Source organism: Betta splendens, chromosome 8 (assembly GCF_900634795.4).
Source record: "Betta splendens chromosome 8, fBetSpl5.4, whole genome shotgun sequence".
Lineage (NCBI taxonomy): Eukaryota > Metazoa > Chordata > Actinopteri > Anabantiformes > Osphronemidae > Betta > Betta splendens.
The window spans coordinates 5,064,359-5,081,073 of NC_040888.2; the positions used below are offsets into that span (position 1 = coordinate 5,064,359).

Genomic DNA, 16,715 nt, shown 5'->3' on the forward strand with positions numbered 1-16,715 from the left:
TAGATACAATTATAAATATCCCTGTGTTTTAAATACAATAAAGCATGTACACTCTGGTACCTCAACAATGGCTGACTTTACTTCCAGCCCAACAAGAAAGTTCAGCAAAATTAAATGGAAAAACCTGACAGAAACAGATTTACTGAAAATAAAGTTTTGTCTTGATTTGTACAGTACACTGTCACTAAGTTAATAATACTGTAATAGTATACCAGTAATTAAAATGTTACACTCAAAGTTAAAAAGTAAAGTTAAAAAGAATAAAACACTCAGCAACATGAAAATGAAAGAAAGAGCACACTTTGCGTTTACATACACTTTACATTTGATTACCATTTGTTTTCTTTACACAAATTCACCTAATGGCTTCAAATGTATTGTTGAGAAAAAATGTTTTCTCCTCTTCCTGCTCAACTCGTCATTGTGTAAATCAGGCTGCTGTTGTTTTACTCCATTGATGGGCCAGAGCTCTCACTCTGCACTGATGTTGCTGTTCCTCCTCTGCTCTATTACAGTAGCTCTCATGTGTTTTTGTAGTGGAACAAGCCAACCATCCACATACATACATTTATGCCTGATTTAAAACTTAAACTTTGATGTATTTTCAGGTGTTTTCAGTGTATCAGGTTTGATGTCATAGAGGTGAACCAAGATGATAAGGACAGTTCTCTCTAACAACCAACATCAACTGAATTTCTCCACAGCGGCCATTGTGGAGTCTATCACATCACTATGACATTGTGCTTTCTTTGAGAGTGAAGAAGCTCATCAATGGCAAACTAAATGGGCCAAACTGAGGAAGCATATGAATCAAAAATGGGTACGTGGTCACAATTCCATGTCAGTGTGAGATCATCTGCACCCAATTGAACTTCTTAGATTCTGGTACTTTATACCATCCATCACATGTTTAATAAAAAGCTGAAAGCTTTATAGGATTTGGCCACGCACCTTGTTTTCTTACTGTATACTTACATATATTGTATGTTGAACTTAATCCTCCTGACCTTTTTCGTCATTTTTTATGTCTTCCTAGAAATAAAATAATTTGTTGTCTGTAGCCACTACAATCAGATAAAGGAGTGGAGTCAATCAACCATAGACATCAACACACTCTGACACCCACACTGGAAAACTCACATACCTGTTCAGTTTATTTGTGTACACCCCCATCGTTTTTATTTATGAATTTTCAATTAATCTATTTTAAAGTAAAGACTTTCACAGTGAGATGTTAACAGTTTTAATCACACCTTCATCATTGTGGTTGTAGAAAAGTAGTCATGTAAACGTCTTGCCCAACAAGTAATTTATTTTATAGACAATAGTGCATCCTCACTATACACTGTACTGTATATATACTATATATAGTTTAACCAAACTTAAAATTCGATCATATTTTATCTGGAAAGACATAATTCATGTATTCAGAAAACAAATGGACGGCTGTCTCTATATTTTGTGATAATAAGTTATTTGTTTTAAAATCGAATGCACATGTACCTGCTGTTCATCGACACAATCCTGCACAACAAGGAGTGGCATTAAACCAACTGTACACAGTACTGCACCAGTGATGCATGTTACAAAAAGTTTATTTGGAGATGGGAATTGTGTTAGTCAATCAAGTAATGAAAATCTCATACAGTAACTTAAATGCGAATAAATTCAATAAAGATTAAAAATCAACATATTTATTATTTTTTATTTATTTAAGAACCAGACAAATGCAGAAGCAAATTATCCTCCCATTCAAAGCTACTGATGCACAGACGGGCAAGACAGGTGAGTCTTTCTCTTCACTTCTCCACTGAGCATTGCATTGATTTGTACCTCACTTTGAAAAGAATATGAGTTATTTTCACATGTGTGTGTTTGCACAATGAGCAGAGGAGACCCAGAGGAGAGCACAGGCTCTGGAGGACATGCAAAGGCGTCTGGAGGAGGAGCACGCGTTGCAGATGTCTCTGCTGCTCGCTGAGCAGGAGAAGGAGCAACAGCGCCTCCGCCTGGTCAGCACTCAGAGTCACAGCAGGGTTTCTTCAGTGATTTTCAGTTAAATATCCAAGAAAAGCAACAGCAAAACCTAGTTTAGGTGCAGAAATATGATGTGCTCGTATGCATGTGTTAGAACCACCTTACTGTCCCTCCAGGGTTCAGCAGTCCTGTCTCCCCCAGCGGGTCCTCACCCTCTGTCCAGCCTCCCGTCTATCTGTGGGGACCCTCTAGAGCAGCTGGCAAACCTCGAGCAAGGCTGAGTCAGGTAGGTGACCAGCAGGACAATGTGTGTGACTGCGTGTGCTCGTACAGACGGACATTTGTTCCTCAATCTCTCATTTCCAGGTTCTAACAGCAGAACAGCACAGGGCGCTGTGCCGAATCGGAGCCCTCGTCCGCGGCTTCCTCACTCGCAGGCTTCTCAAAACAGACAAGGTCAAACAGCTGCGGCAGACTGTTGGGGTGAGCTCACACTTATACACTATGAAAGGTGCACAATTAGTCAGAATGCCCAGCTAAGGTGTGTTGTTTCTATGTGATTCTTTAGGACACGCAGGAATTCATCCGCTCGTTCCAGATTGAAGCATCGCAGAAGAAATGCAGCTACTCAGCACAAGATCAGTCTTTGCAGGAGAGAGTTGGAGCCCAGGTATTAACGTACTGTACAATCCAGGGGTTCGACTGTCTCATTTGTGTATATTTTGTCCCTCAGCTTCGCGCAGCCCTTTACGACGTCCATGACATCTTCTTTGAAATGCCTCTGAGGGACCGACTGTCTTTACTGCAGCAGGACCGGGAGCTCCGTGCAGAAAGGAAGTTACGAGACATGGTAACCTGATATCAGCCATTAATGAACCACATTTTATTAGTTCTTAGAAAAGCAAAACAATGAATCGTGTTTTGTTCCTACAGGAGAAAACCAAGTGCCCCAAGGAGAGAGCGGTTCTGTCTGCAGCTACACAGAGATCTCTGGACAGGAAAAAGAAGTAGGACAAACCTCATATGGGATCTGGTGTGGATGCTAATGTTGATGATCAGTGGTTAGCAGTGATTTTGTTTGTAACTAATTCATATTGTATTACTTACATTACAGGGTCAGTGAATCTCCAGCTCAGGCTAGGAAGATGCAGCAGAAGCCAAAGAGCCCCACCACCAACAGGTGCCAAACACCGTAGGGTTTATCCTTTACTTTGGCCCATGTTTTATGTTGAGGCTCTATATTATATATATTTTCTTTTCTTTAGAGTCCTGAAGCCCAGTCAAGGCCAAAATTCTCCAGTTCAAGCACAGCTGAACCGGCAAGGGTGATTTATTGTTTCATTCCACTGATGAGAACAACTTTCCAGTTTGGTGGACTTGGTCCACATTAGCAGTAGTTACAGTGATGACATCATGCTTTATTTACAGGAGCTGGTACAGAAAGACGCCAGAGGAGAGAGTGAAGCGCTCTGACAACCTGAAGAAGCAGCATTCTCTCGGTTAACACGTCTCTACATCCCCTGATCTGTGGAACCTTTAGTCTGTTAATACAAAGTTTGCTTCAGTTAAACTCCAATAATCGCTGCTAAGAGTGTGATTGTCCTTCATCAAGTGATTGTATAAACTACCACATTGCCAGTATGTGAATGGCTGTAGATTTTTGCAATATCATAACAGATTAGTAGATGAATACTTTAGTGGATGAAAGACATTACATTGTTTGTAAAAGGAAGACAGAAACAGATCAGAGCTGAATTTCAAACTATTTCTGTGCCTAAAAACAAAGTGTGTGTAACATTTTAACCTGTTCATAAACACCCAGTGCTTTAATTTTATATTTTGTTCAAGGGCTTTTAGTTCATGTTTTATTTATTTAATGGTGCTAAGTTTACAGTTCTTCAGTTTAGAAACTTGAGTGTCTTACTAAAAATATTGTGGAATGAAAAAGTATATTGTATTTGTTTACACACTGTTACTTTATTGTAGCCTGTATAGATGCACAGCAGAGACTAGTGAAAACTAAACAGGCTGCAAGATGCATTTTCAGAGGTTTCCAAGAGCAAGTGTCTGAATCATTGAAGATGAAGAAGATTGAAAATTACTTAAACATATTGACACAAATTGGTACATAAGTACATATATACATTGTCAGTGGCATTGATGTTTTTATTTGTTTTATTTTTGTTTTTATTTAATGTTTAAAAAGGTTTCTATGGCTACAATAAATTCCAAAATTTCTTGGATGATCTTGACTTGCTTGATTTTTAAGTCATAAATCTTCTTTACTAATTCACTAGTAAAATCACAATATATTTATATAATATAATATTAAAAAAATAAATACATCCCAAAATTAAAGTTTGGGGTACCTTTATAGTAGCAGCAGTAACCAACTTGAGCATCAGTAGTTACTGTTGACATACAAACTCATTAACTCACTAACAAGAACTCAACAACTAGAGCCCGACAAACAGACTGTCATGAGCTGAGGTCTTCGGCGTCGTTTCCTGTTTTACTTTGTTTGTACATCCGGTTTCTGTTATTCCATGCTTACCTTAGTCTTCACCTCCGGTCACAGCTGTTATCAATCTGTTAATCACCAGGGTATCTAACCATCAGTACGCACCGCAGCTCTCCGCCAGATCGTTGTGTGTGGGTTCCAGCCTGTGTTCCTCGCCTGTATTTTGACTTAAGGTCAAAAATCAAAATACAAAAAAAAATACATTTTGACAAAAGTCAAAATACTTGCTTTTCCGTGGTCAAATGAGCCGTCGCTATTTTCGAGGTGCGCGATTCGTTACGGTAACAGTGTTGCTATCACCGAGCAGAGCGGAGACACTCTAAAATATTCACTGATGGAAAATATAAAAAGGGAATTGGCCTCTAATATAAAACTTGGATTACAATAGAATGACTTCTTCAAACTGGTACATGACCGTTCCTTCACAGTTCTGCTTACTACTACCACTACTACCTAATACTACCACAGCAACTATCAGATACCTATACTTAAACTGTATAGTTTTAGTTATTCATCAATAAACTGTCGTACAGTAAGTTCAATTGACATCAATAGCTGAACTTTGACCTTCAATAAAATAAGTTTCTCAAATTGATACATCACCATTCCTTTACATTTCTACTTAGCACGTCAAGGACTAGCAAGTATCAAATGCTTTTAATGTATAGTTTTGGAGAAATCCATTACAAGGTTTTTGTATAGTTAATTTAATTTATTTTATTATAAATTTACTAATGTATTGTAATAATCAATGAAAATAGGAAAAAAAAACTAAACACAAGATGCAGGCAGAGAAAGTAAACTAATATAAGAAAACATCACTCACAGTAGATTATAACCTGGTTAAAGTGGTTGTAACAGGATCCAGGGATATAAATGCAAATGTTCGACTTTGAGTGGGTTCAGGCTTCAGCTACCTCTTTCTTTCAGCAACCCTGACATTTTGACCGGTGATAAATGAATAGTTTTCTTTATGACACACTATGTGTGAATAAAGAGTGTGAGAAATCTAAAGAAAACATTTAATAAGTACATGTAATAATTACAGAAATCCCTTCATGTCAATTGTTCAGAAATGCTAGTTATTGAAATGTGTCGATTATCTTTACCTGGGCTAAAATTCTAATTTTCCCTGAGTGACACCTTGATTGCTTCCATCAGTGTCTCCATGATTTCCTCCTATTTCAGAATCTAAAACAATAATGTCCTTGATCAAGCATTTGTATACATTACTGTACCACATTGTCATTATGCAAACAGCTGTACATTTGTGTAGTGTGCAAGCAAATTTTCAATGTCTTACTAAAACTACTGCAGAATGAAAAAGACTAATGTATTTGTTTACACACCAGCATTGTTACTTTATTGTAGCCACATATTAAATTTACACATATTAATTTTTAATAATGTAGTTTTAGACTTAGCCTACACACACCTGAAATCGTCTTGGATTTACATGTTTATACTAGCGTCAGGCTGCTTGGTTCCATGACTGCTGAAAACTTTTACAATTACACAACTTCTACTAAAACATGTCTGGACAAACTAATTGAATAACAAACCAAATCTAGCATAAAGGAAAAATGAATATAAAAAATGTAACACCTTCAAATCTAAAGACTTTAAAAAATCTAACTTATAATTAAAAAATCTAAGAAATCACTTGCCTTAACAACCATTCAATATCATGTCATTAGGAAGAAAACTTTAAATTGATGAAAAATAATCTAATGTAATAATAAGAAGAACACCCACTTCCAAAGTTTAAACCTGTGGCCAGAGAAAATAAAAAGATAATATCAGAAAACATCACTCAAAGGAAACAAACATATAACTTGGTTGAAGTGGTTGAGACGGAATCCAGAAATCTAGATGCAGAGATGTTCAGTTTCTCTCCACCACCAATGGTGACATGTTGACCAGTGAATGATCACTATGTGAATAAACAAACCAGAATTATAAAATGATCCCTTAAGATGAAAGTACATATTGCATGTATCCACATTATTTTAACGTGTTACCTGGTGAGTGACATTTATTCATTTGGTCTGTCCTTCAAGTCTTTGTAATATTTATTCACCAGCTCAAGCTCCTCTGAAAAATCTAAAGGCAGAGAAAAGGTGAAATTGCCTTATTAACAACGGAACAAAAATATGAGCTTGACAATAATTACTTTCCCGTTTATTACCTGGAATGCTGTGATCATCTGTCTTGAGTGACAGCTCAATTGATTTATTCAGATGGTCCTCCAGCTCCGTTTGGATTTTGTCCTATTGAAGAATCGTCATCATTATGATCACAAACAAAATATTAGAGAGGCTTGTAGCATTTGTGTTAGACTCTGCAGGCGTGTTAGTGGTGAGACCAGCTTTGAAATCCACCTACATACAGTATACAGCTTCTGACTGGCTGAACACACCTGATCCAGGTACAGTAATGATCAGAAAGTTTTTCGGAGAAAACAAGCAGACAGTAGCTTTAGTACCAGAGTAGGCTGCTATGGACCAAGCTGCCATGTGCAATTAAACATGTTTTACTGTATCATGATTATAATTCATTTAAAACACGTGACCAACCATCAGATTCTGCAGTTTCTGTAACATAGCATCTTTAGCTTCCTTAAACATGATGTTCTTTGAAAGATGTAGATGATCCTCCAGTTTCTTCCTCATTTTCTGCAGTGATCCTTCTCCTCTGAATTTTCTTGCTTCTACAATAGAACAACAAAAACCATGATGTACTTTATGTACTGGTTATTTTTACAGTGACATGTTGCATATGTCAAGATATTCTACACCTTTATATCCATCCTTCATAGCTTCCTCGATCATCTCAGTCAGACTGCTGTAGACTTTTCTCTTCTCATCACGGATTATTTGGTGGAGTTTTGTCTTAATTTGCTTTTCCTATGAGAAGTGTAGAGACATCTTTCTTTTGAAAATTATTCTCTTTTTGACTTATATGATAGATCAGCCAGTCAGTATGTAATAGAAAGTTACAGTATGGTAGGAAACAAGTGAGACATTTTGCACACTAAATAATTCTCATGCTTTACCTCTGTCTTTAGAAATATCAGTTGCAGTTCAACATCTTTGTACTTTTCAATCAGCTTCTCTGTGTCCAGAGAAAATGTGCTGATGACTTCACTAATTGGTGAATGTTTTCCTTTATTCCTGAAATGGTAGGATGAAATATTTCAACAATGACACTGGTGTTGTAGTAAAGTAATACAGTACATGATGCAGGTACATAATGATACATAATGCAAGGGATTCATTATTAGTTATTCTTTACTCATTATTTTTGTCTTACGGGAAGGTCTTCCTGAACTCCACATCAATGCTGTCAGTCAGCTTGGAGCTTAACATCTCATTGAGGTTAATGGGTTTTTTGCTGTGTGAACCATCATTCCTAACGATGCAACTTAATGTTCTATGGAAACCTCTACCTCCTTCATCCTTTAAAAGGAACAACAAAAAACATAATAATATCTTTTTATTAGACATCTTAATTAAATTAAAAACAGTTGTGTAAACCTAACTGTTGTTTAAATACTTACTGGATTTAAAAAAGATTTCAAGGTTGCGTCACATGAACTTTCTGAATTTTTAACTCCCTTAGTCAGACGTTTTTCAAAATCCTCATAAGTCTCTTCCGTTGTTTTCTTGATTTTCTGAAGTTCACTCTTTAAGTTTTCTACAAGTTGTGACCGTACTTTTGTTTTGGCATCAGCCTGAAATCAAAAATGAGATATTCAGCATTTTAGAACAGTAAAATAACTGTGTGGGATTTAGCTCATTCACTTCAAATTAGTAAAACATTTGCAAATATAGCACATGATTTTATCGTAGTGGGTCAGTTTTTACTGTATATTAGAGGTAATTTTGATGTTGACATGTTGAGCTCTACAGTGTTACCTGGCAATTTGCTCTTCACACTCTCAAGTTATACTTGCCTATACTATACAAGTTATACTACAAGTCATACTATTGACCTATAGGTGGAATCAGCAGGCACTCGATGTAGGCCTACAGTATTTTGAATCTAACAGGATTAGGAATGAGTGAATATTGCTTAATGTGGAATTAGGGGCAGATATATTTATTATTGATGTTGCAATGCGGACCTATTATAAAAATAAGGGTAAATAAAACAGGAATTCATGTTGGAGAACTGCATTCAGATTGCTGAACCTTAATGTTTCATTAGTTGTTAAACTAATATCCTTGTTCCTAAAAGTCCAAAAATTCTATTCTTCTATTCGATATGATGTGACTTTCTTGAAGTTTATTGCATAACACTCTCGTCTGCCAGGGGAGACAGTTTGATTCACATTATTTTTAATAATTCATTATATATAATTACATTCAGCTCGCTCTAGAGTTATGACCATTGTTGCTCTAAAAATAACGAAAGAAACAGATCACATATTTTTTTTTTTATATAGCAGTTGTACCGGTTGTGTGTGTGTGTGTGTGTGTGTGTGTGTGTGTGTGTGTGTGTGTGTGTGTGTGTGTGTGTATTTAGACGTAATGCAGTATATACATATATTTTATTATGTAGCAGGTGATGTACAACTGAAATTTAGTAACTGAACGTACCGTGTCTCTGCTGCGGGCTCCTTGCATCAATGACAGAAACCCATAAGCTCCACACACATACATGTCGTTCAACTTTTCTGAGTGATGGTCATTGAGCTGTTTTAGGAATCCCTGAAGTGCAGGTATTTCTGTGAGAAAGTTTCCATTATTACTTTATGACATTAGTCCACAAACATTGTTGTTTTAATACAGTGTAATTATAATTTAGTTAATTATATCAATAAGGCTAAACAAAAACTACCTACTGAAATACCATAAGAGTGATATATATTTTATATGATACAATTCACTGACCAGTGTCCTCTTCTTGTAGAGTGGTAGGTTTAGATCTTTTTCTCTTTAGAAACTGTTTTGCGCTCACAGTGAACACTTTAAGACAATCATTGCTGAAGTGTTTCTGCAAGAAAAGAGACATTTTAAATTTTACTGATTTTCAGCGGTTTCAGTGGTTTTGTTTAATTTTTGTAAATTTCACATTACCTTGATATTGTTTTGTTCCTTGAACTCTTTTAGCACTTGTCTCTTGGTTTTCTTGCATTTTTTAACTACACTAAAACAAAACAAATTAAGCTGTAACAAATCATTATTATCAATAAAACAGTAGTTGTTTGTATTTTATTGCAACATGTGACAATATTATGATTATTGATTGATCATGTTTTAAATATAATGATATTTTTATCATTTGGTTTGGCTTCTACATATTATTAGTGTCTAATATAACGTGTCTATCTACTTTTGAAAACGAATCACTTACAGATCATCGCACTCATCAGACTCGTCAGACTCATTAGACTCATCTGAATCATCTAACTGATCAGTCTTGGTGCAGATGAAGTGAATCTGCTGACACTGGCCTCCATTTCCTATCTCGCTACAGGCACTTTCCAGGATCTTCCAGGCTCCTGAATCTGATCCTGCGCGATTAATTTCAGTCACAATCCACACAGTGGAGCAACTTCCAACAAGCTGAATGAACATCAAATTAATTATCATTAATCCTTTGTTACAGTAATTGCATAAATATAACAGTATACTAAACAAGCATTAGTGGATGTGAATAAATGACCTCTTTCCACATTTTGTTTCTGCTCTTGTTACGGTCCCCATATCCAGGAAGGTCCACAAGTGTGACGTGCTGGAGCAGAGGATTATTAGGCACCCTGACAGTCACACACTTCACCAGGGGCCAGTACCACCTCTTTACTGTTCCCTCACTGGAATCACTTCGTATGTATTGGATTAATTTTGCTGACAGCTCTTCAGCCTGCAAGAAACAATACAATTCATTTTCAATTGGCAATGTCTGTCAGCTATATACAGAGGAACACAAACATATACCGTACTGATTGAAAATCTTTAACGTACTGATTGGCATGACAAACTCTTGCTTGCATTATCAAGAAACTCTAGGATTTCCTTGAAATATTTTTTGTCCATGCAGTTTTTAGGGGATATGTTTCTCCATTCTTTACCATACACAGCCAACAGCCTCTCTTCGTCATCAGTATCTTGCTGTTCCACCTCATCACTCCACTCCTAAGACATAAACAAAGGAAGCATTTTAATAGTTTAGTCTTTTGTTAAGCAGCACCTGGTTTTATCACATTTCCAACTTGCTTCTATTACACAGAAACATTTTCATGTCATTTTACAGTACCTCCTTTGGAATGAATTCTATCTCTGCCTCATACTTGGGATTTCTCGTGTTTGCCTCCACTTTAATCATGACGGAGGTACATGCTTTGCCAACTCGAGTGGGCAGAAAGTTATACATTTCAATGATGGCATTTAGCAGATAGCTTTTCCCAGCTCCAGTTCTGCCAAAAACACCGACAAGCTCCCTTTTGTTGACACCCAGTTCATCAATTTTAGTCCTGTTTAAATACAGATTGATTTTTTTTAATGTAGCTGTGTTTAGTGACTACTGTGTCACGTTCTGGGTTTTGTTTCCTGTTTTATTTTGGTAATCCCCCGGTCTCTGTTTTTGGTTTGAGCTTTACTTCCGGTTTTTGTTCTTGTCACAGCTGCTCCCTGTTAGTACCGGTCCGCATTATCCACACCTGCACTTCATCTGCTATTAGTTCACTCTGTATTTAACCACCACCTTTGTCCTCAGTCCCCCGCCAGATCGTTGTTTGTGTTTCTTCAGTGTCCCAGTTTCATCAGTGTATTCGAGTTTGATTAGTGTTTCGTGTTCCCTGAGTGTTCCTAGCTTCCCGTGTTTTCGTGTTTCGTGTTCCGTGCTCGTGGTGCCTGTCCCTGTTTTGCCTTGCCGTGTATCCTGCCTGTAAACGAACCTGGACTACTACCTGACCGTGAGTTTGCCTGATCCCCGTCTGTACTTTTGCCGTAAACCTTTCGTGTATGACCTGGACCGTCTGACCCTGCCGTGGGAAATAAACCTCTGTTTAACCCCTATCCTGCCTCCGTGCTGCGCATGTGGGTCCTTTCATTGCCGTTCGCTGACATACTGTACCACTCAACAAGGAAGTAAATATGATAATATGAAATAAAGTACAGTAACTGTAACACTTACTTCAGGAAATCAATGAATGGTTGAATTGATGTTTGGTTTTCTTGTTTTAGTTTGTCATAAACATCACTCATAATTTCTTTCACACTAGAATGTATGTTTGCATCTGTCAGAGTAAAATTAAAACAATCTTTAGTTTAAATTTGGAATCCAAAAAGTAATGTAAAAGAAGCATTTTCTTTCTATATCTACATATTTACAAATATAATAATCCCTTTACAGTTGCGGGTTGAAATACTAGCAAGTACTTCAAATACAGCCAATGCATATAGCTTTTATTTGGTTAATACAGTAGTTATCTGCATTGAAAACTACAAAGAAATCATTACATTAAAACTTTGCTTTGTTTGAAAGTCATACTCACCTGAGAGTGGTCCATTTCTATTATTTTTTCTCTTCTTTGTTGGTGGTTGCTTCCCTTGAGGATCAGACCTTCTCTTGCCTTTAAAAAACACTGTGTGATTATCTTTCATTTAAAAAATTATAAAAAAAAAATTAAATCATTAACACTATATGTTCTTATCTCACTTGAGTTACTGGTGGATGGTCCTGCCTGAGAAAGAAAACCAGCAGAATTAATTACTAAAATAGAATGGATCTATTCTGCCCTTTGACAGAGATCTAAATATAGTACAATTATCCAACACAAAATGTATCATTCTTCTGTTAACTGTAGCTTACAAAGAATAGTTGTGTTATTTTAAATGCAGCTTTGTTCATTAGTAATATTAATCAATTCATTCTTAGGCATTAGTTTGTAATCTGTTTGATTCGATTAAATGAGATCTACGCATGCATATTCATTTAGAAAAGTCTGCATTAAACCATTCAGGATAAAACTTGGCATGTAGAAAACAGAATATGGATTATTATTTGCTCTAAGAATGACACAATAAAAACATGCAAACAATATATACAGTTCATCCTGTTCCTGGAAAACCTTTGAGCTTTGTTGTTTGAGCAGCACCCTAAGCACTGTGCATACACAGTACATACGATAAATTGAAAATTATGTGCAGTGTGTTGGTTGATCTGAAAGCTTGTAAGTTGTGTAATGAGGATGCAAGATAAATATTTTATTAATTGTATATTTTTGCATTGTACAATTAACTTACATTAGAAACGTCTTCTGCTTCTTGACAAGGTTTTTTTGATTCCTCCTGAAAATAAAATTAAATGTGAATAACATGAATCTTCTATGTTGACATACCGTTAAACAATTGTTTATACCCGTCCTGTAATTACACATACTGTTACAGTTCAGCGTTCGTCCACCTTGTGGCGCTAATTATTGTAACCTGTCTGTATTTGTATTTAAGGCCCTAGTTTGTATTCCTTGTTGGCACATTTATTACCCTATTTCCTGCTTTCTGTGCGCCTCATGTTTTGTATGTGTTACACATTTAGCTTTTTCGTTACAATTACTGTACCTTTTGCCTGCAATAGCAGTGCTTTTTCGTTGTTTGTGTTGTAATGAACTCATATCAGTTCTCACAGATTTGTTTGTGGGTTGTTGTATTTGGGTTATTTCTCTGGGTTTGTTTCCTCAGCAGCCCAGCTCTCTAGTTCTAGTTTGCCCAGCGCGTAACATATACATATGTATCTACACTAAGGCAATGTGACAGTACTTATGCACGAAATCTTCACAGTAAAGAACTTTACCTTTAACAACTTGAGATGTTTCGTGAATTTTGCCCTTTGTATTTTTTTGGGAATCAGGCTATCAATGTGATGATCTTCAAGACGTAAAAGACTTTCCTTGTCGATGCCTTCATCTGCAATTAACACATATGTGTTTATGTGTTTACACTGTTTATAATTCCACAATCTTGTCTTCACTGCTATTTGTGCTGAAAGTCTTACAGTATAACTATTTTACGTTTCAATATTTTACATCTCTATCAAAAAAAAAAAACTTTACCTTTAAATTTTTCTCTCAAGTCGCTAAGGCCCCATTCAGTCAATTTGTTACGAACAAAGTCATCCATGTCTAAAAACGGCAACTAAAGGGTGAACAAATAATATGCAGCATAATCATTAAAGCAGATGGTTTGTGAATGACAGCTATCCTTGTGTCTAAAAACTCTCAACTTCTGATAATATCTGCTGCTTTAAGATGTTACAACAGTGGAAAATCTGTCTGATTTTCCGCTGTTGTAATTTGAGCTGTTCCATGGTCGCGTCATGTTGTCACGATTCAAAGCAGCCCTTTTTAAAACTCTACCGTCTTCACACCAGCTGCTACATTACATTATATACATTTTTTAAATTACGTTTTCTTCTCATGTGCTCATGTACAGTATCACTGTAGTATTTCCACACACTCAGCTTTGCATAACTTGCAGGTTACAGTCTTCTTTGTTGCTTATTATAAAATGCTGTCATGGAGACTTGAGACGCAAACTCCCTCCTGCTGCCGATTTATCTTTTATCTCAGGCGGCTGCTTTATGTTGACGACACACTGACTGCACCATATTACCAGCAAATATAAATCTAAGTAACCGATAACAGAAATCGTAGCCCTATAGTCTACACAATGTGTGTTTAATGTAGAAGTAAGAATACACCGTAATAGAGTAGCGTTAATGTACTTACAGTTTGACGTTACCTCTTCAGTGCACAAACGCTGAATCCTCTGGTGCCAAAATTAGAAGACTTTACTTTCAGCCCGACAACAAGGTTCTGCTAAATGAATTCAAAGCAAAACAATCTTGCAAAACTATATAGTTTGGACATTTTTATAAAACCTTCTGAGATATGCACAATATACAAATGTGTACATTACCAATAAATGATATGAATAAAATGTAACAGCAAGTCTTCAAAGAGTCCTCAGATGATGATGAGATGTTAAAGTAAAGTTCAAGTAGAAAAAAATCAAGTAATCAGCAGCGGTTTAAAATTTAAATGCAATACTCAGAAATAAAGGTAAAAATGAAGGATAAGTAACAGCATACTACACATTACTGTACATATACACTGTATCAATAGTATGTGATGACACAAATCCACCAAATCTCCTTGAAAGAACTCAGGAAGTGTCAAAGTCACAAAAAATAGAATGTTCTATTCTGCAGAACGAAGCACAGGAACAGTTTAAATAGACCCTTTAGCTCCTCCTCCAACAGTTCCTGAGCAGCCAAGAGGTCGTGGCAACAAACACAACTCTAAACAGATGCCCAATGTTTTTAGTGGCATAACACAGCACCTGAATGCACTGAACACAAGCCTTCAGGGACAGAATGCAGTGATAAGCAAACTGTATTCACACGTCAAAGCCTTTGGGACCAAGCTGCAACTTGGCCAAAGGCACCTGTCACAAACGCAGCCACACATTTTCCAGCGCTGCATCACATCTTTGGCTGAGGAGTTTAAACTTCTGCAGCTATTGTAAAGGAGATCACACATTTTTCACCTTTCTCCGTGGACCCTGCTGAGCTCATTGATCAGTCGGCACCAACAGATGCCTCTTGACAACTTTGACCACCAGCTGGATGAAGGCAAGATATAAGGGGTCTGAACATTTGCTAAACAAATGCTGCTCTTGTTTGTCTCAACAAAAGACAAACAAGCATTCTAGTTGATGAAATTGTTATACAGTAGCAATTATATATGTGTTTAGAAAAAATATAATATATTTCATAATTTGTTTTACTACATAAATTTCCTGTATATTTATTTAAACCTGCATTGTGCAAATCTACATTAATAAAATATTGTGGCTTCACACAACTCACTTGTTCTAAGATGAATGCAATAATGTTGCTGCACAACCATGAAGCTGGTCACCGTGTCCTAAGGTGAGTTCATGCCTGGAGTTCAGTGCGGCGAGTAGTTGTGTTGATGGACCACAGGATACAAACATGTTTTGTCAGTAATGCTCAGAAACAGCTAAGCCCAAACTACATAGACTTTACATTTGATTTCCATTTAATTTGATTACACAAAGTGACTTAATTTACATTATTCTGTGTGGGCGGCTTGGGTCGCAACACCTGCCCTCCTGGAACTGAAGGTGTGTGGGCTCCCTGGCTGCTGGGATTCCTTCCTGTGCTTGCTGGATGGGCGTAGTGGCCGAGCCCCTCACATCACCCTGGCTTCCACAAGTGGCATTGTTCATGCACCAACGTCTGCCTCACCCTTTGGGTGAATAATATTAAGCTACAGCCTTACTAACCTTGTAGTGGGACACTTTCCAAATCCAACCTTAAGTATTACTGATACTCATCACTACCAATATCAATAATGTGTGAATATGGAATTTGTGGTGTTGTATGTCATGACCTTTATTAAGTAGTATGGGATATGTATAACAATGACAATATAACAATATACATATGTATATGTTTGTATGAGTATGTGCACATACCTTAATACTATTATTGGTATTAATCTCCAAGGAAAACCACAATACAAAAGTTGTTTAGTTATGAATGTGTTAGCCTAAGGTACATCGCTGCTTCTTATATATTTTGCTCTGATTGTTTACTTAACAGATTTGCTTGGTTTTAGCAGCTGGTTGCACCCCAGTGCTCTAGCCACATTGTTTATGCCAGACCATGCTCTAGTCACGTTTTGTTCATACTATGCTTTAGCTTACGTTTTTTGCTATTTTTTAGATCTCCACTCTCATTAACTGTTTTTGCTCCTGGAGTACTTTGTTTAGTTCCAAATGAGTGTTCTGTGTTGTTAGTGGTGACAAAATAAACTGTTTTCAATGATTTATGGCCCACTGGCTCTGACTCGGTCCAAATGGACCCCCTCAGACTCCATCCGCCATCCTGAATGGTGGATCGTAACACAAACTCCTCTCTATCCTAGACAACACCTCCCACCCCGTCCACAGTGTGCTGACTGGACAGAGGAGCACCCTCAGCCAGAGGCTGATCAGTATTAGGTGCTCCACAGAACGCCACCAGAGATCCTTCCTACCGGTGCAATCAGCCTGTACAACTCCTATCTAAGGATCGACCTGTATCTGTGTAGCAGAGTACAAATGTGTGTGTGTGTGTGTGTGTGTGTGTGTGTGTGTGTGTGTGTGTGTGTGTGTGTGTGTGTGTGTGTGTGTGTGTGTGTGTG

At 37.0% G+C, this 16,715-nt stretch overlaps 2 protein-coding genes across 9 annotated transcripts; one reads left to right on the top strand and one right to left on the bottom strand.

The window, feature by feature from the left end:
- The first annotated feature begins 1,727 nt into the window (after positions 1-1,727).
- On the top strand, positions 1,728-4,220 carry LOC114860897 (centriolar coiled-coil protein of 110 kDa-like). Its single transcript, XM_055511009.1, has 10 exons — positions 1,728-1,785; positions 1,986-2,012; positions 2,154-2,263; positions 2,344-2,460; positions 2,546-2,647; positions 2,711-2,827; positions 2,911-2,984; positions 3,092-3,157; positions 3,243-3,302; positions 3,406-4,220. Exons 1-10 carry the CDS (start codon positions 1,728-1,730, stop codon positions 3,479-3,481), a joined length of 807 nt encoding a protein of 268 aa, XP_055366984.1. The 3' UTR covers positions 3,482-4,220.
- A 1,614-nt stretch (positions 4,221-5,834) lies between these two features.
- Positions 5,835-15,070, bottom strand: LOC114860025 (nuclear GTPase SLIP-GC-like). 8 transcript variants are annotated; one of them, XM_055510996.1, is made up of 23 exons: positions 14,422-14,648; positions 14,232-14,318; positions 13,557-13,638; positions 13,298-13,410; positions 12,751-12,795; positions 12,164-12,188; positions 12,000-12,089; positions 11,639-11,741; positions 10,760-10,976; positions 10,468-10,638; positions 10,169-10,366; positions 9,857-10,068; positions 9,580-9,649; positions 9,394-9,496; positions 9,100-9,227; positions 8,058-8,231; positions 7,811-7,956; positions 7,554-7,671; positions 7,296-7,404; positions 7,075-7,208; positions 6,687-6,768; positions 6,520-6,601; positions 5,835-6,431 (listed from the first exon to the last, which is right to left on the bottom strand). In XM_055510996.1, exons 3-22 carry the CDS (start codon positions 13,621-13,623, stop codon positions 6,534-6,536), a joined length of 2,373 nt encoding a protein of 790 aa, XP_055366971.1. In that variant the 5' UTR covers positions 13,624-13,638; positions 14,232-14,318; positions 14,422-14,648; the 3' UTR covers positions 5,835-6,431; positions 6,520-6,533. The 8 variants fall into 8 exon arrangements, with proteins under 8 accessions (XP_055366971.1, XP_055366970.1, XP_055366972.1 ...); XM_055510995.1 differs by having other exon boundaries at positions 14,232-14,321; XM_055510997.1 differs by lacking the exons at positions 14,232-14,318; positions 14,422-14,648 and adding an exon at positions 15,052-15,070.
- Positions 15,071-16,715: the final 1,645 nt, after the last annotated feature.